General features: G+C 42.0%; 1 protein-coding gene across 1 annotated transcript in view; it reads right to left on the bottom strand.

Annotated features, from left to right (window-relative positions):
• LOC102979424 (androgen receptor) overlaps positions 1-23,158 on the bottom strand; it is a 96,918-nt gene that overhangs the window by 2,899 nt on the left and 70,861 nt on the right. The window contains exons 4-5 of the mRNA XM_055081588.1: positions 9,258-9,545; positions 3,251-3,395 (exon numbers count right to left, since the gene is read on the bottom strand). Coding sequence (XP_054937563.1) covers positions 3,251-3,395; positions 9,258-9,545 — 433 coding nt within the window. The remainder of the gene's footprint in view (positions 1-3,250; positions 3,396-9,257; positions 9,546-23,158) is intronic.

Below are 23,158 nucleotides of genomic sequence, written 5' to 3'. Positions count from 1 at the left end.
AAGGCTTGGACAGATTCTCGGGGGGAGCAACCTCTCTGTTCCATGACTGGCCATGACAAGCCCATAAGAGAAGATACAGCATCCTCCTGCTAGCGAACCTTCCTGGTTTTCAGCACTTCAGAAATTGTGTGTGTGTGTGTGTGTGTGTGTGAGAGAGAGAGAGAGAGAGAGAGAGAGAGAGAGAGAAAGAGAGAGAGAGAGAGAGAAGGAGAGAGGGAGAGAGGAAAAGAGGAGAGGGTGAGAGAGAAATTGATTTTATATCTTGTGGAGAAAGGAAAGGGAATTTGACACTCCTTAAGTGGTGAGGACAAAGACCTCCCAGATTGGGTCTGAAGCCTGTGGTTTGACATTTTGGTCCCCAAACCACTAGCCTCGTTCACAGGTTGAGCAGGCCTGGTACTGGCTGGATGGAAGCTCAGCACACTATCTCAGAGAGATCTTGGCTGGCCTGGAGAAAGAGGGAAAGGAAGGGGCAGATAGTGTAGAAATATTCAATGCAGGCTGGAACCCAACTGGAAAAAGGAAGCATTTAGATAGTATCACAAGTCAACTGACCAAAACAATGCTGCTCCAAGCTCTTTCGCCCTAAGGAATTTAAAAATAAGATTTGCTGAGCCTTAGGGCATGGCCTTGCTCTGGTCTGTCTGTGCTTCCAAGCCTCTGTTGATGACAAGACTGCAATATTTTTACCATTGAAATTGTAATCCTGACATGAAGAATTGCTGTAATACTGCTGCAGACCCCAGGAACAGAGAAGGTGGAGAAAGGAGGGGAGAAAGGCAAGGGAAGGAATTCAAAGGGGAAAGGAATAAGACCTGGGGAGAAAAGCAAATAGAATAGGGAACAGTTAGAGGAAAGAAAGGGATAGAGTGCAGAAGGTAGAAAGCAAGGGGCAGGAATGGAATTCAGGAGGTGAGCAGAAGTAGGTGGGATTAAACGAGAGTGGAGAAGTGAGGAGACCAACATTGGAAAAAATGATGGAGCACAGTGCCTGCCACATAGTAATTGCTCAAAAAATGATATGTTGGAAAGTGCCATTATGATTCTTTTCACTATTCTACAGATGAGGAGAATAAGCCTCAGAGAAGTTCAGTAATTTACCCAAGGTCACACAGCTAGGGTTCAGGTCCATTACCCTCACAAACTGTGTTCTCCACAAAGAGGGGAGGAGAAAAGAAGAAAGCAGGGTTGATGACAGGGTTTGGTGTCAGAGAGATCAGCAAATGGGTTGGCCCAGAATCCCTGTCTTTTTCTTTAGGCCTCCGTTTCCCCATTGGTACCTTGAGGAGGCTAGCAGCAACTGGTGGCTTTCAGCTGGAGAGGTCCTGCCCCCTTAGTGGGTACTAGAAATGTGTGGGGCAGTTTGGGCTGTCATAGTGACTAGGATCCTATTTGATATTTAGTGGGCAGGTACCAGGGCAGTTAAACACATTCCAATATGCAGGAATGTGCTAAACGATGAAAAACTATTCCTCAGAAAATGTCAACAGCATCCCTGTTGAGAAACATTGGTTTAGATGATTCTAGGGACTTTAAGAGCTCTAACATGGTGGGTTCCTATAAGAGGAAGGGGGTCTGCTGTTTGAGGAGCCCTGGGGTTTGATATAGGACCCTGACTCTGTGGGGAATCCTGTGGTACCTTTTGATGAGGTACATGGAAGTGGACCAGATAGCTGATGTAGGGTGCCACATATTTACACAGAGGTGGAAAAGGAAATGAAGATTTAGAAAATAGCCAATTATCACCTTGCAAAGGTCCAAAGGTCTTCAGGCTCTGGATGGGGAGGGTAGTGCAGGTGCCCAGTAGCTGATTTAATCACTGGAGGGCAGCAAGAAGGTGGGTTGAGAGATGAACAGGAAGAGGGCTTTTTAAGGCCTGTTCCAGAAGATGGCATCATAGGTAACTCTGTGGAGATCTGGAAACCACAAAGCAGGTTGTGCCAAAAGCTTAATGGTTATTCTTAGCTTCTGGCTACCAGGGCTGGCTGAGTTGGAAGAGGGCAGCTGGGGACGCTTATTTTCCCCCATATGGCACTGCTGTACTGGAAGGAACCACTGGCCTGTAGATTTTATTTTAAGGCTCTTCTGGGTTAGAGGGCTAGAGGGGAGGGAAGGTCAATTCCTTCCTGACCAAAGGGATTCTCTGTGGTGAGACTAGCTCAAAGTTCTTGGGAGGATTTTTCTGGCCAGCTCCATTCACAATGCCACAAGGGACCTCAAATAGCAGACACAGAACAGATTACCACTGTTAGGAAAAGAGTATCGGAAAGGTACTTCTTTGTTATTTCTTGCCCATTATTGGATAGACATTTCACATCCATTAGCTCCTATTTTAGTTGTCATAACAAAACCATTTAAGAAAGTTTTATTTTATTAACAGATTAGGAAACTGCGGATCAGGGAAGGTAAGGGTCTTACCCAAAGACAATGATGTAGGAAATAACAGAAAAGAGGTTTCAGTTGAGAAAAGTACAATTTTTAAACCTGAGCTCTTGGCCAAATTCATGAAGGGTAAATAGAGCTGGTGGCAGGGCAAGCATTTATTAAAACTGTTTTTAAGAGAAGGGAAGTGGCTGGGCCAAGGTCACATGGCCAGAAAATGGTGGAGCTGCACTTTCTCATCACTTATCATCAGGAGGCAGTATAAGAGCTAAGAGTTACACAGCCATACTTTGAATTCTGTTGCCAACATGCACTAGCTGTTTGACGTTGTTGGGTAAGTCACTTTATTTTGTTGAGCCTAATTTTCCCCATCCATTAAAATTTTTTAAAGGGGAAATCAAGTTCTCATGAGTGCTCAATGAGAAAGGATTAGGAAAATATCTAGTATGGTCCTGGCACAAAGGAATTTCTCAACAAATGGTGACTGGCAGTAGCTTTTGATGGTAGCATAAGGGGCCAAAGGAACTTCAGCCCTCACAACTAGAGTCTCTCTGTTCACTCCCTATGTTGCTCAGAGTGAAGAAAATGGACCCTGACATGAGGGTCTGAGATAAGGTAAAAGCAGGTCAGAAGCACTGCCAAATTACCAGGATTGAGTCTTGACTGGGAAAAGCGACAGCCTTCCCCTGTTCCCTCCTACCAGTTGGCCCTTCAGCCAGGCAAAGCCACCTCAGATTGAGCAGGCTGGCTGGGCTTCTACTGCCTCACCTAAAGGTCAAATGAACCAACTCTCACCATTACTTCCATTACCATCATCACCACCAACGAGGTCTGTGTCTATGTGAGTTCTGTACCCATAAGCACTTACTCATTGAAAACCAGGTCAGGGGCAAAGTAGAGCATCCTGGAGTTGACATTGGTGAAGGACCGCCAGCCCATGGCAAACACCATAAGCCCCATCCAGGAGTACTGAATGACTGCCATCTGGTCGTCCACGTGCAAGTTGCGGAAGCCTGGAGATAGGGCAGAGGCAGTGGTCAGACTGAGCACTGATGGGCTGAGTGAAGTCTGGGACTCTGCTGGGCTGAGAATTTCTGGCACTCGGGCTGCCCTTGAGGAGCCCCAGGGGCCATCAATGCTGGGGAACAGGAGGAGAACAAACTATATGGTGGGGATAACACTCCTTGTACTCCCTACTTCATTGAGCTGCTCAAAAGAAACAGAGGCAAAAAGTGCACTGTCCATTGGAAGAGAACAATAATCTAACACTTACTGACTGCTTACAATGAATTAACTCTTTTCTAAGCATGTTACTTATATTAATTCATTTAATCCTCACAAGAATCCAATAAAGTGTATACTATTATTGTTCCCATTCTGGGAATCAATAAAAGTGAGTCACAGAAGGGTTGAAGAACTTGTCCAAGATCATAAGGCTAGTAATTGGCAGATCAAGTTCCAAAGCCAGTCTGATTCCAAAGCCTTGACCTTCAGAAAGGCTCACTGCCTTTCCAAAGATGCAGTGTAATAATCATTTCTCTCACATGAACAGCACTTTTCACTTTACAAAGCTCTTTTCTAGCTGTAATCTTGTTTGTACCTTCTAACAACCCTGGGAAAGGTATACTATTACATATCAGCATATGGTGGAGTGCCTTTGACAGCCATGCCGTCTCCACACTACCTTCAGGTTCCATCTCTTTTCTCTGACCCTTTTCTTGCCTCCCACTTCCTCTCTATAGTTTTCTATTCAACAAATAACTGGCCCTGCTAGTTTCCTACTCTACTGCTATTCCTGCCTACTGCCATTATTATACACAAACAGGCCCTTTATGATCTGCTTTCTTAGACTAATTTCTTACCATTTGCCTTCTCATAATTTAGGTTCTAGCTATTCTGAAAAACCCACAGTTTGCTGAACACACACACACACACATCATGCCTCTAAATCTCTGTTATCTCTGCACAGGCAGTTGCCTTTCCCTAGAATGCATTCTTCCCTCCCCAGGCTTTCCATCTGATAAACACCTACTCATCTTTCAAGTCTTCACTGAAAGGCTACCTCCTCTGTGATGCCTCTTCCAACTCATCCAAACAGAAGACCTAGTGATTCTTCTTTTACCATCTTACTGAATCTTAAGTAGCTCCGTCCAATTATAGCACTCATTACACTGTACTGGAATTTATCTATGCACATATCTGTCTCCTCGGTAAGACTTACAACTTCTTGAAGACAGGGACCATTCCCTTCTTATTCATCTTTTCCTCTCTAATATATAACACAGTTCAGATATTTGAGTAGGCATTTGAGAAATATTAATTAGACTTAGGACCCTCATTTTTTTTCATTTCATAAAGTGAGAATTATAGATGATCTCCAAATTACCTCCCTTAAGCTCAGAGAACAGAGGCTCCCAGATGCTGCCTCCACATAGGTAGAACAGATATGGCTATGCTCTCCTGGAGGTTTCCAAATAGTTGGATACTTAAAGCAACACCTCAGAGCTCATCCCCTACCAGTGCCTCATTTATCTTCTCCCTATAAGATCCATAATTATCTGAAATTTTGTCTTACTTACCTTATTAGGAATGCTTACATGAATTTGGATAATGCTTCTAACTTTCCTGATGATGACCTCATTTAACCCTCACAATTACCCTAGAGTGTGGGCAATGTGACACTTATTTTGCGAACAAGGAATCTGAGGGCCAGAGAAGTTAACTGACTTCCCCAAGCTCATACAGTCTGTATGTGGCTGAAATGGGACTAGAACCCAGGTGTTCTAATTCTCTTCTTCAGTGCTTTTCCCATACTACTGCTGAACAACACAGCTCAAGAACTACCAAGGTCATGAGTTTTTTCTTAGCCATAGGCTCAGGTCTGAAGTCTACACTATCTAGACACATTGTTCTGTTTGGTTGGTTCTTGCCACACACTCCCCCCCTCCCATTTACCCTTTTTTCCTTTAGGTCCCAAGCCTACCAGACATCAGGATGCTAGAGTTCCTCACATCACCACCCTTGACTGCAATCTTAGCTCCCAGGCGTGTGCCTCACATCTTCACAGGAGCTAGTCTGCTAACAGACTAGCTGGAGCCTCAGACTCCAGAGTATTTCCTGCCTGAAGCCCTTCTGTAGCACAGAATACCTGGGACTGATTCTTTCCAGTAGGAGACAAAAAGCCAGGGTCAAGCATGGAACATCAAATAATCTCTTTGGGAGGGGGCCCGGGAGCTTGAACCCTGAACCCCTGGTGTGGGAGGCAATGGGAATCAAGGAAAGCCTTGGTTGGTGAGTGTATGAATATGAGGGTTCATGTGGGGATGAGGATTAAACTGTACAAATACCAAGGAAGCCGTCAATACTGATGATTTTTCCCTCCCTGAGATGCCAGAGAACTAACAAAGAGGAGAAAAAGGGAAAGCTTAGTTTGGCTGTAATACTAATTAATGGTCCTTAGTGAGAGCTGCTTAGAACTCAAGCCTAATTACTGTATATGCATCAACAACATAGCTGCTTCAAAGGCTTGGCATTAGAGAACAGAGTTAGGTATTGTAATCAGATTATACCTATAGGAAAATTAGCCCACTAATGCCCAGCCTTTGAAGCAGCCTGCTCAGATAGTACGGCTATCAAGGGACAACTTGAGGAAACAGTAGTTCCAGCCTACAGGTTTCCTTCAACATACATTCATTCACTCAACACCTATTTGGCGCTGCATTAGGCTGTTTTGGAGAAACAGAGAGAAGTCATGGTTTCAGGTTATGAAACACACCAAACAGGTTAGGGAGCAGAGACTAACCTGAGATTCTGTTTTCTCACTAGAATCCAATCAACATCATTTCTTAGCAATCTTCAGTACAAACCTATAGTCTCATGTCTAGTCTGGAAGAACATACCCAAAGAAAGGTCAGTTAGGAAATCTTTGCTGCTTTATTGCACCTGACAGCCAAGGTCTTCAAAGAAGACAATTCATCTTTGGGATCCATGAATGAGCTTCTAGGAAAAACTAGTGGCAGCTTAAAATGATTTTAGTGGTTTAGCACTCAAGCTTGATAATAATGACCCACCATTTACAGAGCATCTTCTGTGTTTCAGCTATTATACTAGATGCTCTTTATATCTAATTTCTGTGTTGATAACAATCTGCAAGGTAGCAATTGTTCTACCATCTCTACAAATGAGGAAACAAGTACTGCAGACATGTGATTTGCTCAGTCACACAACTAGTGTATAGCTAAGATTCCAAGCCAGATACATCTGATTATAAATATACTGTGTACATACAGTCTACTCGCCCTCCCTCAATAGTTCTCATTTACTAATGTGCCAGGTGCTATAGTAGGCAATTTACATATATCATCACTATCACAGAAAACTTCACAACAAAATTGATTTGAGTAGGTACTTAGCACAGTGCCTCTCAAAGGAGAGGAACTCAATATGTTCAATGAGCAAATAACTTGAATTAGTAGGTGATTATTGGTAATATGAGTAACAGTTCTAATGAATGTGGTACTTGGCTTTCTTTTGAAGCTATTCTTTAAATTACTCAGGGTCAGAGATCATTTCCTTAGACAAGCTAGATGGTGAACTGATAGTAACTTGCAGACTTGTTAATGTAAGGAAAGGGCTTCCCCACCCTGGAGGTTAGGCTGAGGAAATCCAGTGGCTCCCAGTTATACAAATTGTGCCATAATAATTTGCACCAGGTTATTATTAAGACCGTCAAACTAGAACTCAGAGGGTGTGAGCCCAAGCTCTGGCTGCATTTGTTAAGTGACCAAATGGAACAAGTTAATTAACCTCTCTGAAACTTATCATTTGAAATGGTAGTTAAAATCCTTATGATTCATAGGACTGCTATGAGGATTAAGTGGAATCATATATAATAAAAGGTTCTATCCTATAAAATGAGACATTAAGGTGTCTGGCAACTGCTTGGAAAGATTAAACTGAATCTCTGTTAGACACATGACATCAAGACACCCAGCTGAAGAAGTGATAAGAATTAAAGCAACTTTTTATTTTCTTCTTCTTTTTTTTTTTTGTATTTTTTTCTTCCCTGTGTGAACTCTCTGTTTTTGGCACAGTGTATATGCAGCCAGAGTCCTTGGGCCTTCTTCCCAGGGATCTAACTGGCTAGTCAACTTCAGCTTTCCAAGCTAGGAAGGAGTTAAGGACAATCTGGTAGCTGTAACTGGGCCTTGTGAGTTGGAAAGACAAAAAGGGGGCTTGACAGTCAACATGCAATGTCTTCCAAGGCAGCAAGTCCACATTATGACCCAACTGGCCTTGGATAAAGCCTTGGTCCCTCACTGTAAAGCCCGAGGCTAGAGAACTCCAGGGGTGCTACACAGACTATGGGTAGAGTTGGATGAGGAGGGGATTTGGAGTTAGGAGGGGACCTGGGCTCAAGTTCTGGCCCTGATACCTTCTGAATGTGCAACTGTGGGCAAGCACATCACCTCTCAGAGCTTCAGTGTATTTATCTATAAAACAGCAAAAATAATCCCTACTTTACAGGATTCTTATGAGGATCAAATTAGGTAATACATATGAAACTGCTCTGCTCACCATAAATTCCCATCTGATTGACAGTTATTATTAAATGGCAGGTTAATCTTTGACTCCACAAGGAGAGGTTTTGTTGTTGATGTTTCAAAAGAATCTTTCAATCATGGAAGTTTAGGATTAAGAGAACCCTTAAAGAGTTTATGCTTCTCTTGTTTCCAAATTGTGTTCCCTGAAGCCCTAAGATTCTGCAAGAGTGATCTGACGCTTCTCTAGGGGTAGTGAGGGAGAGTCACTGGCTTTAAATCAACCAGCTCCACTTGGATCTGTGTACCATGTTTTTGAGAAACAAAGAGTTTAGCTGCTAAAAGAACGTTAGTGAATCGTTGGATAGAGGATCTCTGGGGCTTCTTTAAGCTCCAATATTTTAATAATCAGACCTTTCCAAACAACAGATGGCTAAGAGAGGAAGTGAGTTCCCCACCACTGGAGGTATCCATGCAGAAGTTAGAAAAACACTTCATATTTCTTTCACTATCACCTAATGTTCCCTTCCACTATGATGATGCTAACTAAGGTAGTTTATTTTATTTATTATTTATTTTTTTCTTTTTTGGTAGCATGGCGCAGCTTGTGGGATCTTAGTTCCCTGACCAGGGATTGAACCCACGCCCTCAGCAGTGAAAGCATGGAGTCCTAACCACTGGACTGCCAGGGAATTCCTTAAGGTAGTCTAAAGAGCACCAAGAGTTCCTTGAAGTAAAACTGGAAAACCATCAATTTAGTCCAAACCACTTTTCACACATTGTACAGATGGAAAAACTGAGACCCAGAAAGGGAAGGGATCACATGATGAGTTACCAGCAGAGCTAAGACTAGAACCTAGAACCTAACTGTTCTGACTCCCAACCCCATGTTCCTTCTATCATACCATATTATAAGAGTTCCCATGGTATGGGTTCCAAGTAATATTAAAGACAGAATATCAGTTAGGCTCAAGATTATCTTTGGGGTGAACCTGTGTGTGTACATATAGAAGAGCATCTTAAGGTATATAAGGGTATGTCTATGTGATCTATGATTATGGGAACATTTGCTGACTAAATCTGTGGGTTGAACATAGAAACATGGTTGCTGTGTGCTGATGTGAGGCATATGGGATACTCGATAATGTTGCTCTTCTCCTTGATTTCTGAGTTTCCTTATTTTTAATGTAGGCATTTCTACCAATCTCTTCCCTCACAAGTTTATGGTGAGGATTGCATGAGTTAATGGATGGGAAGCAAACAGACATGGTGCTTGGCCCAAAGGAGCCTTCACTAAATATGATCTCCCACATCCCATGCCCCGACTTTCCTTACCAGGCAAGGCCTTGGCCCACTTGACCACGTGTACAAGCTGTCTTTCACCCAGTTCATTGAGGCTAGAGAGTAAGGCTGCAAAGGAGTCAGGCTGGTTGTTGTCATGTCCAGCACACACCACACCTGGCTCAATGGCTTCCAGGACATTCAGAAAGATGGGCTGACACTCATAGCCTTCAATATGTGACACTGTCAGCTTCTGGGCTGGCTCCTCAGTGGCGCTGGTGGTGTTCGAAGCCTCCGCTTCCTCCTGTAGTTTCAGATTCCCAAGTTTCTTCAACTTCCGGGCTATTGGGAAAGAAGGGAAACTTGGATTTATTATCAGTGACCAAAAACACACAGCACAGCTACCCTGTTAGAAAAGCTGTTTGAGCTAAGAAAACAAGGATGTTCATTTTCCCTAGTCACAGACTCTAAACTCCTTAAGGACAAGTGCTCAGTTTAAACACTGGTTAAATGAATGATTCATCATTCTAAATTCCTACTAAACTCAAACTTTCATATCTTGCTTTCTCTGTGATCCTCTTGCCAGACAGACCTAGTATATCCTTGGATTGGGCTCTGCCTAAATGCAGTCTCCAGTATTCATACCTTGGACCTTCAATTAAATAATTTACTAATATATTCATGATTCACTCATTCGTTCATTCAACAGACATCCATTGTTAGGCCTTTGCTTTTGGGTGGCGAAAAGAACATAGGCCCTAACCCAGTTTGGTAGAGGAGAAATAAATGCCCGCTAACAATTCTAACAATTAGAAAATGTCAAACTGGTGAATGTTACAACAGGAGTATTAACAAAAGAGGAAGAACAACAATCTCTCTGCATAGGTGGGGTCAGGAAATGTTTATGTTGATATATGACCTGGATCTCGAAGAACAGTGAGGATTTCACCAGGCAGTGAGGAATGGAAAGGGCATAAACAAAAGCACTGAGTGTTTAGGGGAAAAAGAGACCAGTGTGGTTGGAGTGTATATTGTATATGTGGGGAGACTGGCTATTTATGAGGTTGAAAACAAAGGTGGGGTTTGACTTTAAAGGAGCATGTATATCATGTTAAGAAATGTGGGCTTTATCACACAGATGATAGGCAAATATAGAATGTTTTAAATCAAGGGAATGTTGTACTTGTGTCTATGTCTAGCATGTCTAGCAGATTGCTAAGGAAGGAGACTAGAAAGGCAGATCTGTTGGAGAAGCACTAGACTTATTATCCCACTTTGGGGTCAATGAATGGGAATTTTCTGGTGTTGTAGCATTTCTCACTTCAACTATAACAGCCCCATGTATTGTCAGACATTTACACTCATAGTTGAACATACACTGTAACACATATATTGATTTTCATCTTTAGTAAAGGGGAGAGAGGGAAGCTGAAGTCTGAAATCCCCAATTGTATCAAAGAAATAACAGAATGTCCCTACCTTTATAATCTGCCTGTAAAACGGGAACCATCCATTAAAAAGGATGATAGAAATAACATTATTTTAAAAGAACAAGAATAACCTAAAACTCAAACCTTAAGAACCATCCTCCCCCTGTGCTCTCATACACACAATTTACAGGTCCTTGAGCATCCTGATGTTTACTTTGTGCTATTTTCCTTAGCATTTATATTGGCAGAAATATAAATAATTGAAAAGGTCATAACTCTGAGATCTAGCATAGGCAGTTGCACCCGGACAGACCATAAACCACTTTATCTCTAATCCCTTTAAAATAATAATAATAATAAAATTTAAAAGGAATAAAACAAAGAGAAGCTGATTGCTCAATTTTAATGAATAAATACAACAAAACCTGTTGCTGATCTGTTTCTGGCTCCTGCAAAAAAAGATACTTATCTGGAACTGACTTTCAGCTCTAATTAGAAAAATAAGTCTTGCAATGCAAACTCCAATCATAGTACAACTCAGTAAATCAATGAAAGAATGAATCACATGATTGGATCAACAATGAGGGTAGAGGAGGAGAAAATAGAGGGTTTGGTGGTGCAAAAAGAGCCCAGAGAACAACTCAGGGTAAAATAACAAGGAAACCTGGAAAATCAACACAGAGTTCAAGATGACCTTGTCCAACAATCATTTCTGCAAGGTTTGGGCACAATCAGTAATAAGGAGATATGCACACCCACTGTCAACTCCCACCTCCCATCAAGGGCACAAGCTGGAGGTATGGGAAGGACTAAGCTCATCTTGTCCCAGAGCTACTGGCCTGGCTCCTAAAATTTTTTGTCATCTGGGGAACCCACTGTTGACATGGGCTCATGTAGGCAGCTCCACAGACTGGCAGTGCCTTCTGGATCTGCTCCCCTGGTACAGGTTCTAGAGGTAGACATTCTCTTCCCCATCACTGGTACTTTCTGACCTTGGGCTCAGAAGTTGCCAGGCCATGTAGCCCCCCTTTCAGCCTGGGAGAAGACAGAGATATAATTAGCCTTATGCCTGAGGGAACTAAGAGATATAAGGTTAATTATTTTTTCTGAGCCTTCTATATACTTCACTTCATAAACATATTATATCACTTAATTCTACAATGATCTTAGGAGGTGAGGAATATTTCCTATCTCTGTTTTGCAAGTGAGTAAACTGAGGTAACACAGCTATCAAGAAACAGAACCTAAAAATATTAACTTAGACTGACTATAAAGCCAATGCTCTTTCTACTATATCATACTGCATCTCCAAGGAGTCTGAAGCCCTAAACCCTACTTCTAGCCTAATAGAGTTGAGCAGTTAGGTTGAGGGCTAGGGTTATATCCTCCCTGCCTTCCACCCTCACCCGTGACTCTAAACTTCAGTAACTAGCATCAAATCCAGAAAGGAAAAGGCAGAAGCTATGAGAGTCCTCTAGTCATTTGCCCAAAGTAGAAATAGGTTTGGGAAACTATAGTGGCTTAGAGATTCATAGCATGACAAAATAGGAAGAGTCACTAGAACTCATCACATCCAGGGCGTTCACAGAATTAATATACCTTCATTGTCTACATAAGTAATACAGTAAGTGTGTGTGTGTGTGTGTGTGTGTGTGTGTGTGTGTGTATAGGAGAATGGTGGGAACTCTGGTGAACTGAAGTGAATGCTTTACTGCCTTCTTGCCCCTGCAATGCATGTGCACATAACACACACACATACACATACTCCTAGAAGGCATTCATATATTTTAAATTTTTCCTAAAACCCATCTGTATCCCAAAGTTGAATTCAGGCCTTAGCCATTATTTCAGGACTTCTGTTGTTAATCCAACATTTCAAGTCAAGGATGGAGAGCCTGAGGCCAGAGTGAATGTGGTCACCTACTGGCAGAGCAGAGACTAGAACCAGGCTCTTATTCCTAATCCAGAGTTCCCTGTACCATACCAGCTCTCTTTTTGAGTGAGTAAGTCATTTCTACTCTATCTCAGTACCTGCCTCTCTGAACTCCTTCTAGATTTGCACTGTCCAACACAAGAGCCACTAGACACATGTGGCTACTTAAATTTAAATTAATTAAAATTAAATAAAATTTAAAATATAATTCTTTAGTCTCACTAGCCACAGTTCAAGTGCTCAAAAGGCACATGTGGCTTATGGCTGCTACAATGGACAGTACAGTTACAGAGCATATCCTTCATCTCACAAAGTTCTATGGAATACCATTGTGAATCTAGACTGTTCTCTGGGGCAGCTGTCCCATTTGCCATACCCTACTCATGCTATTGATTAAAAAATGAATCCAAATGAACTGTATATAGAAGAATCCATGGGTTTTTCAAAAAGGTGGAAGGACACAGAGAGGAATTGGTGCTGGTGCAATCAGCGAGGTATGCTCTGTCACCTTGACTCTCCCACCAATGACTCAGTGGGCTGATGACTCGTGGACCTAAGCAAACTCATTACAAGCAAGATCAATATGTGCAAAGACTGTGGGGAGAATCCATCAACCTAAAATAATTCCCCTTCTCTGCATAGTGCTAATGAAAACTTGGCTGGTATTTTCATATCCTCCTCCTCTAGACCTATATGGCATCTGCTTGAGAAAGAGAATCCACATTCCCACTTGCCTCCAGGACCTGGGTAACCTGCTGTCCCTGTGGCCACGGTGGCCCAAGCTGCACCAGGTGTTCTGGCCTCTCTGCCTGAAGAGGGTGACTGTACTGAACATAATTGAAATCAGATTCCATTCATTCTGCCGGGGGATCCTCTGTTCTCTCTGTGCAGCAGAGGCCAGCATGTTGCTAGACGACTTGGAATGCTGGACAATGAGGCTTGCTAGTCTCAGCTGTTACTCAATGCCCAAGGCCTTGTTTTCATCCATGAAGGCCAACCCCATGCCCCTCCTGTCTCCTGCACCTGAGCCCCAGAGTCATATCTAACTCTTTCATGTGAGGTACAGGCTTGTCAGGCCCCTGTGTTACCGCAGAGACCCATTGGTTTGCTCAAATTGAGTGATGAAGCCAGGATAAAGGGGACAGTAAAGGTTGATAGTTCTAATGTTGTGTGAGTTGCTTTGCATCTCATCACTGTCTTTCAATCGTAGGTCAAAGCAGTGACAAGAAAGTGACATTGGCAAGGCACATCCTTATCTGTACCCGATCTTTAGGGGAATAGAGCCCTTGAAAACATGCCTGGATCCTGCTGCCTTGACCCTACGGGGAACTGACTTTTCAGCATAGTGGCATTAGACCCCTATGAGGGCTGTCTCTACAGCAACAGAGAAAGATTTTTCCAATCAGGTTCAATGGTACATCCCTCAGGAGAAGTAGATGTGATTAATCTGTAGCTTCTATAGCCACAATGACCATTAGGCACTATTCCAGCCTCATTCCTTGCTACCTCAAGACAGAGGTTTTCTCATCCTTGGGCAGGGGACAGGCAAGGTGCGGTAAAGTTTACAAAGTCTTAGAAAATTCAAGTTCCTCTCTCCAAGGTCAAGGATGTTTCTCTTCCTCGAATCTCACCATGGAATTTGAATCATAAAAGAATCATTGCCTGTGGTAGGTATACTTGATGGCTATCAATATTCCCAACCCCTGGTGTACACATACCTTCTTCCAGTTATTTAGTCAAGCACCAATATAGGTGCTGTTGTAAAAGGATTAGGTAGATGTAATTAAGGTCACAAGTCAGTTGAATTTTGAGGGTTGTTATCCTTGATGGGCCTGAAGTAATCAGATAAGACTTAAAAGGGACTGGACTCTTTCTGGAAAGGTATTCATGGAATCAGGGGGATTCAATATAAGGAAGATTCTCTGTTGCAGGCTTTGAAAGTGGAGGTGTACACATGGCAAGGAATGAGGGCAGACTCTGGGAGCTAAGAGCAGCCTCTGACAGACAGCCAGAAAGGAAACAGAAACCTTAATCCTACAACTGCAAGGAACTGAATCCTGCCATAATCACATGAGCTTGGAAGAGGACTGTGAGCTCCAGATTAGAATGAAGCCCCTGACCAATAGTTTTATTTCATCCTTGTGAGACACTGAGCTGAGAATCCAGTCATGCTGTGTCAGACTTCTGACTTACAAAACTGTGAGCTGATAAATGGGTACTAAATTTGAGGTAATATGTTATGTAGCAGTGGAAAACTAATACACCTTCCTTACAAAATTGTGGTATAGACAAGATAATAGGCTTTGGAATCAGAAGATCTTGGATTCAAACCCAGCTCCATCAATTACTAGCTTAATAATTTTGAGCCCATTGCCTAGCTTCTCTGAGATTCTGTTTCTGCCTTTGTAAAATGGGGGAGCCGCTTCCTGCTTCCTAGGACACTTATGAGAACTAAATGAGAGAGAATGCCTGGCACATAGTGAGCCCTTCAGAATGATTTTCTTCACTCTCCATCCACTCCTAAAGAGTACAGAGTGACTGGATTACAGGAGACCAAACTTGGACATGGGGAAGAAGGGACAGCAGGATTAACAGAGAACCAGATATGGCAGAGAAGGGAAGGGAAGAGTGACACATTATGAGATGAAAAAAAGTAACTGAGTTTCTTCAGCATATAACTGCCTATAAAACTGAATTCAGGTCTTAAGTGTAATTCTAAATGCTAACTAAACACAAAGGTACATTTGGTGCAGAGCTTCAAATTCTTTGTGAAACCAGACTAGGCTGTAGTTATGTGAATGTCTGAAATTCTGTGTGTGTGTGCAGGTACTTATATATTATAATGCTTAAATGTATGGGTCATGAACTCGAATATCTTCACTAGTCAGGCAGATACGCAAATGATCTAAAACAGCCTAGTGAACATAAATAGGGTGGGCTGGGGACAGGGAAAGTGATTGATGCCCTGCCTAGGGGCAGTCTAAGTCTGTTTGTGCTGGACAAACAATTCTGCAAGTAAATTTTGGCCTGCAGAAAACCAATTTGTGGCCTCTGGCTTAAATCAGGCCAACCATCTTTCCATCCACTAGGATTAGAGTCAGGGGATCTCATTGTACAACTTTAGGTTTAGATATTCAGAGGAACACTGGATTAAGATCCAGGGGAGCTCACTGTATGATCTCCAGAACATCTTTTTCCTTCTTTTGCTCTTAGTTTCTTGATATATGTACAAAGGGTAGTAGTTAACAGCAAATAGTCTGGAGTCAGACTGTCTCAGTGTTAAGCCTGGCTGTATTGCTCACTAGCTGTGTGACTCTGGGCAAGACTTAGCCTCTCTGTACCTCAATTTCCTCATCTATAAATTGGGGATAATATTAGCACCTAACTAATAAGGTTGTTAAAGAGGAATAGAGACACTGTGGTGGTGTCTGAGGGTAGAGGGAAGATTCTACACTACCAGAAGAACCCTCCAAGACTGTAGCACGGTGAAAAATTTCACTATACTTAAGGAGGCAGAATGCAATGATGACATCAAAGTTCTAAAATGTTATTCACAAGAAAGGGCTTTTTATTATTGGTGGTGGTATTCACATTCTTATGGGATGTCTGACCTTGAACATATCCCTTGATTTCTCCTACACCTCAGTTTTCTCATCTGACCTGACTACTGCATAGGACTATTATTTGGAGAAAGTGAGATGATCTCAATGAAAGTACTCTGAATTCTGTAAAGGTGTATATCAATGGGCAGGCTATGACATTTTCCAAGAATGAATCTTTAGCTAGAAAACATTCTGAAAAACTGCTTAGGGTGGCAACCTATAAGAAATATTGTCTTCCATCTTGGCCAACTGGTCTCAAGCCAAAGGTTGAAGGCCAAACTGACAGGTTCAAGAATCCTAAGATAATTATAGGATCTACCTCACAAAGTTGTTGTAACTTTACCTAAGAGAATACATGTAAGGTGCTTAGCACACAGTAAATTCTGTATGTCAATACATGATGCCTCTTACTCTTTCTTGCTAGTTGCTAAACCCCACATTGCTCCACGTCATTCCCTTTATCTCAAGCAGCTGAATTTCTCTCTGAAAAAGCTAACTGATTAAACAGGGAGATCAGCTCGGTGCTTTGTGACCACCTAGAAGAGTAGGATAGGGACGGTGGGAGGGAGACACAAGAGAGAGGGGATATGGGGATATATGTATACATAGAGCTGATTCACTTTGTTATACAGCAGAAACTAACACAACATTGTAAAGCAACTATACTCCAATAAAGATGTTATAAAAGAAAAAAAAAAGAAACCTATAGAGTTTCCACAGGGATTTAAATCAATTAGGAGAGAGAATCAAATTAGAAGTTTCCCCAGACATCAATCTAGTACAGTAGTGGAGCCCCAAGGATTTTAAAGGGCCCTGAGAAGAGGCAAAGTAGGCCTGAGCATGTGGCTCCAATAAACCCTCCTTCTTTCAAAGCAGTGCTCTATTCCGTATCTTCATTTGGGACTCTGCATCAGATTTTGTTTGAAGAAAAGATTCCATTGCCAAGAAAATGTTTGAAAGCCCCAGATCTTGTCTATTTCTTTCTTTCCCATTGAAACAAATCCCTATTATAAAGATGAGCAGACTGAAGGCCAAAGCTAAGTCTTGCCCAAGGTCACACATCTAGATAGTAGCAAAGCAGGAAGTAGAACCAGGTATCCTGACTTCTAGGGTAGTACTCTTTCAATTTTATCAGGTAGGGTAGCATGTTAGTGGGGAGAAGGGTCAGCTGGAAATGAGTGGGGAAGAATTAGGACAAGGATAAGAGACAGGGAAAAGAGCCAGTTCTTGGCAGTCATGGAGTGAGAGATTAGTAGGGGTGCATCCAAGTGTAAGTGTACACAAATAAGCGTAGGCCAAATTCTCTCAGGCAAGAAGGTTTCTTGGTCCTTCCTCCCATGCCCCCATTCTCCTCCAAGTCCAATTTTGAGTCATAGGAATAGCCAGGGAAAAGAATATTGGATTTTATCTTTCAAGGTTTATGTTGGACTATTTAGTCTAATGGTTTTTAGTTCATGGAGGAGTAAACGTAATTAATAATAGAATGATATGCAATGCTGCATATGCTTGCCAAAGCACAGGACCTGGCAGAAACTATTTCCAAGTCTCCTCTCTCTGACTACTGAGCCAGAAGAAAGAGGTTCACTGTCCAGATGCCATCCTGGGTGAGGGGCACAAGGTCATTACCAAAAACCTGCTCATGTGAAATTGCAGAGCCTGGAAATGGTTTCGCATGTGAGGCTTTTCCACTGGAAAAAGTAACTACATGAATTTAGAGCATACATGCTTTCACAATTACATTTAAACTGACATTAAAAACAAATGTGAAACAGTCCAAGCCGAACAGGTCAGCATGACCTGGAAAGCAAACGAGAGAAAAAAAAAAAAAAAAAAAGAAAGAAAAACGAAAAAGAAAAAAAGGCCCAATGTTAACAGCATTAGTCCTGTCAGTCTGTTGTAAATAAGAAAATACCATTGGTGTATTAACGGCTTTATTAAAGGAAAATTCACTAGCAGAAATATGCAACATTCAAACAAATAGAAAGCAGTTAAAAAATAAACCACATTAGCCTTTCAATCCACATTAGGGAACCTCTTGTTGGCCTGGAGATTAAAATTCTGCCCCAAGGAGGGGGAAACTCCCTTCCCTCCTTGAAGTCCTTTTCTGGCTTTTCTCCAGAATGTTGCTGAGTCAGGGGAAGGAGAAAGAAATGTCTGTGTGTGTGTGTGTGTGTGTGTGTGTGTGTGTGTGTGTGTGTGTGTGTGTGCGTGTAGGTGGAGAGAGGAGAAGGAAGAGGGTGGAAAATGCAGGCCCCAGGCAAGGCTGGAAGAGTGCTTCTGATCCTCATACCTGTCTGCGCCTGGCCTCAAAGACTGCACATCCACCAGAAGGAAACTAGTTTCGATATGGAAGCTCTGAGGCAGAGACAGAGCATAGCAAGATATTACAAACTCTAAGGACCTCTCCTCTTACATCAATGAAAATTTTGAGGCTGGCTTGGGAGAAAAACAAGGCTTCATACTTGCTGGAGAAGCAAGTGTATGGTGTGAGTGAACAGTGTGGGGCACTAAAGCTAGAAGAGGTAAAGTTTTATCTACTTTCCTCCATCATCTTAACTTTAATAGGAAACAAGAGAGTAGGCACTGGTTCTTAGATTTTGCCTTCCTCCTGCTTTATGAAAAGTTCAAGTGTGTGTGTGTTCCTAAAAGCAGAGTCACATTAACTTTGGGAATAGGGAGAAAAGAAATGTCTGACCATAGTCTCCTGGTCTGTTTGAAGAGAGAGGCTGGCTGGCTTCTTGGGGGTGTTTCTCCAGGAAAATCAGAAATCTGGTCTTTGTTTACTGAACTTCTGTGGATCAGCTACTACCTTCAGCTCAATGATGGAGCCTGAGGTTAAGATCTAGTTCCTTGGCAGTGGTCCAGCAAAATGGAGGTAGGAGGAAGCTCATGAATTGCCTAATAACCAAGTGAAAATGCCACAGGAGCCTCAGATAGGCACAGTGGCTTCTTGTTCAAGGTAGCACTTTGAGTCCTATTAGCAAAGCTTCTTCCCAGCAGCAGCACACTGTGGAAAGCAAGTAACTGAGGCAGAGCTTCACTGCATCCACTTGAGTCAGTGCCTGATGTTATCATATACAATCAAAAACAATCAAAGGGCACTCTGTTAATGCCAAGTCATATTATATAAAACAACAATCATGATGCTCATGACTACATGAATTGGTAACTCTATTATTTAGTCCTCACAATATCCCTTTGAGGTAGGGAAACACCATTAGTCCCACTGGGAGGAGTCATCAACTAAGAGAGTAGCCCCCAGTCCCAACATTAGAGTATCTGTTGAGGAGCAAAGGCTTTAGCCCCTAAGCTTCAGATTCCAGGTGTTTCCGGCTATCCACTAGAGCCCTCTAGAACCCTCAGTTTGAATGAGGCAGGTCAGCCTTTCTTCAGTGTCTGGTCATTTTGAGATGCTTGCAGCATCCAACCTGGATTTTTTCTAATATGAAACAGCGACACTGGTGAACATAGCAACTTAAAGATGGGCTAGCACCTAGCAGGCCCCATAATCAGATACTTGAGTCAGATCCTCTGACATAGGAGGCAGCATGCAAAGTTGGGGAGAATGAGCGCCTGCCATTTTGGACTGGGGGTTTCCTTGCCTCATTTCCTACCTACCTGTAAGACAGAAGTGAGACTGGGAAATGGAAAATTCTTTACTTGGAGTTTTGTGGTTTTTTCCCCTTTCTTTTCTGCTTTATTGACGAATATACTAAAGATCTTATATATGTGTTTGTTATGTGCCTCTTGCTATGTAGCGGGCAAGAATTAAGTGGTGGTGGTGGTTGGGCAGAGAGGATGTGGAGGAAGGGAAGGGAGGTGAAATTTAAAGGTCTCATTATAGCCACTCAGAGGCCAGCAAAGACTCCTTATTCAGTTTTCTGAATTTCTTGCAGCTGCCAAACAATACCATAATATTACAAACATTATTACTCAGCTTGGAGATGGGAATGCTTCGAAATTAATGTCTGTGTGCCTAACAGCTCACTAATCAAAGCTTCCATGCCTCATTTTCCAGCCTGGTGAGAGTCCTCAGTCTCTTCCACTTTCATTGTGGCCAGCATGATACACCACACCGTGCAGGCCCAGGCTGGTGACCTTCTGTCTTGGTCAAGATCCAGATTTTCTTTTTAGTTCCAAATGTCAGTCCAAGTTTTCTGCAGGTGATTTCTTCAGGATTGGTGCTTACATTGTTTTAAGTGCTGACTGCTAGAAGTATGAAATGTCCCTCAACAATCAATTTTCACTTCAGCCACAGAACCACTGATCCAATGGGGTACTAAACAGGAGAAAGAAATACATTTCTATGCCTGGGTTAAGAGATCTAAAAAGTGTAGCAAGAATTAAATGGACTGAAGAGAATGGATTCCAAAAGAGGTGATCTAGAGTAGTGATGCCATTTGAAGTTTACTTCCTAGATATCTGTTGTCATGGAAATATTATCAATAATAGATAATTTGAAGGCTCTACTGGTTTCTGGGTGGTTGTGTATTTCCCCCTTATTTCTACTTCATACAAACATGATCCCAAAGGATGTACAAAAGTCTCTAAAAAAGCATCTTTCTCAGGTAAATTGTCTATGTATAAGCTCAGGACAATAAGAAAATATTCTAAACACTTTTGTTGATCTTAAGGAATACATTCTCCAATTTGTAACTACAAGCGGTACTCTTCTTAAATCAAAAGTAAAATGTTTTCATACAAACCGTTATGTTATCAGTTCATATGAAACTTTTTTCTGAATTTTTATATTTGGAAAATACTTGCCTTTGTATATACGACCTATTGTGGGCTGTGTACTCTTAGCTTTCTGCATACTACCTTCAAAAAACATTGCCTGTGACATCATTTTACTCTCTCAAAAGCACCTGAGGGAATCTGGAGCACTCACAGTGAAAGTAAACACAATAAAATCTTTCCGCTGCTATTACACTTTAAAAACTCAAGGATTTTAAGTGGAAATTTTGTAAGTTAGATACTTATTAAAGAACCAGATATGTGGTATCATCAATTTTGATGATCAGAGAAAATTATTTACCACTACCATAGTTCTCTAAAAACAAATATTCAGAGACAGACTACAGCATATATGTGCTGTACCAGATAATTTGGTTTGGAGGAATTAAGAGATACAGTCTCTCATCTCTCCATATACAAGTTCACTTGAGTGAACTTGTTCACTCCGATGTCACCAAATATGTATGTAACCAATTGGAGGATGGCAATATTGACCCTGGAGGACAGATTGCAAGGGTTAATTCAGGGGAAATTCAGAGACCAGAGAACCAAGGAACCAGTATCATAATCCACACTCCTATAGCAGAGAGAACAGGCTCCATTAGTGACTGGGAGCACATAGACCAATTTTCATCCAAAAGGGGAGGTACAGTGATATTTATTGTGTGCCTACTATGAACCAGTTTCTTTACAAATTTACCACCATTCTGTAAGGAAAATTTTATTATTCCCATAGTGTAGTTGGAAAACTGAGTCGGGGAAACTGAGGCTCAGAGAGATCTAATGATTTATCCAAGGTCATCAAGATAGTAAGTTCCAGAGCCAGGACTAGAAATAAGGCCTGTATGTATCCTAGTCCACCATGCTATTTCCACTATACACAGGACCTCTTAAAACACAAAACCAAACGAAAAACAAAAAAGCAAAACAAAACCAGAAACTGTAAGTGCTGAGCCACATTTTGTACAGGTTGGTGTCAAAATTTATAGGGTAATTCTGCTCCTCTGTGCATGCCTCAGTTATGCTGATCTGTAGGAGCACTCAAGTACCTAAGAAATTTGTGTGGGGAGTAGCACTTCTTAGAATTGAGACTTACTGCTTACATCTCCAACCTAGAGACTTTTTGGGCTCTAATCTACAGAGTCCAAGTAGAAGGGAGGAAATTCCATTAACTGAGTTCCACATTGTTGATTCTTTATGATACTCTGCTGCTTGCTGAACAGGGTTTAGAGGGGATTCAATCATTGGGTGGGAAGTGGGACACAAATTCTTCAAATCTGTGATTTCTAGGCCTCCTACATGAGCAATGAGGGTATGTGGTAGCACCATGATGAGGTTCTGGGTGGATGTTGGAATGGTAGTCAGAGAGTACACAAAAGGACTGTTAAACTTTAGGGTAGAATGTCTAGATAGCCAAAATATTTAGTGATCACTTTGCATGATGCTAGAAGTCATTATATTTCTCAGAAATTATGTATCTAGCATGGTCCTTGGGTCAGGAATATGTACCTGTGGCCATTAGATAACTTGGGCCTGAATTATATCCTATCCTTTGTGTATGACAATAATACTACAGACCCAACATGGTTTACTTTAGTGGTTTTAGTAGCCTCTGGTGCATACACTTGAGATGTGGTGAAGATGGTCTGCTCTTGGTCGTGAAGTCATTCTTAATTGATTCTCCTGGTGAGCAATATACATGTAGGTATACACATCTATAAAATGGATGGGGCTTCCCTGGTGGCGCAGTGGTTGAGGGTCCGCCTGCCGATGCAGGGGACACGGGTTCGTGCCCCGGTCTGGGAGGATCCCACATGCCGCGGAGCGGCTGGGCCCGTGAGCCGTGGCCGCTGAGCCTATGTGTCCGGAGGCTGTGCTCCGCAGTGGGAGGGTCCACAGCAGTGAGAGGCCCGCGTACCACAAAACAAAAAAAAAAAAAAAAAGGATGACCTGGGCTAGGGGTATTGTCTGCTTATAGGATAGAGTATTTATCTATAACTAAGTTTTCCAAAGTACATTCCAGAAAACAGTGGTTTTATAGGATATTAACAGGTGTTATGTGAAAGCAGGTTTCTGTGCTTGAGTTAAATTTGGGAATCCTGAATTACCAAGCTCCTCAGGTTACTTTATTGCAATACTTGACAAGGTCTGTGATATGCTAACATGCACTGTAAATCTTCCTGATCAAGACCATAATATGCAAGTTTTCCTAACTTATTCAACCATAAAAATAATTTTTCATGTATCATGTCA

This window comes from Physeter macrocephalus, chromosome 21 (assembly GCF_002837175.3).
Source record: "Physeter macrocephalus isolate SW-GA chromosome 21, ASM283717v5, whole genome shotgun sequence".
In the NCBI taxonomy this organism is placed as follows: domain Eukaryota; kingdom Metazoa; phylum Chordata; class Mammalia; order Artiodactyla; family Physeteridae; genus Physeter; species Physeter macrocephalus.
This window is presented reverse-complemented; position numbering and strand designations above follow the sequence as displayed.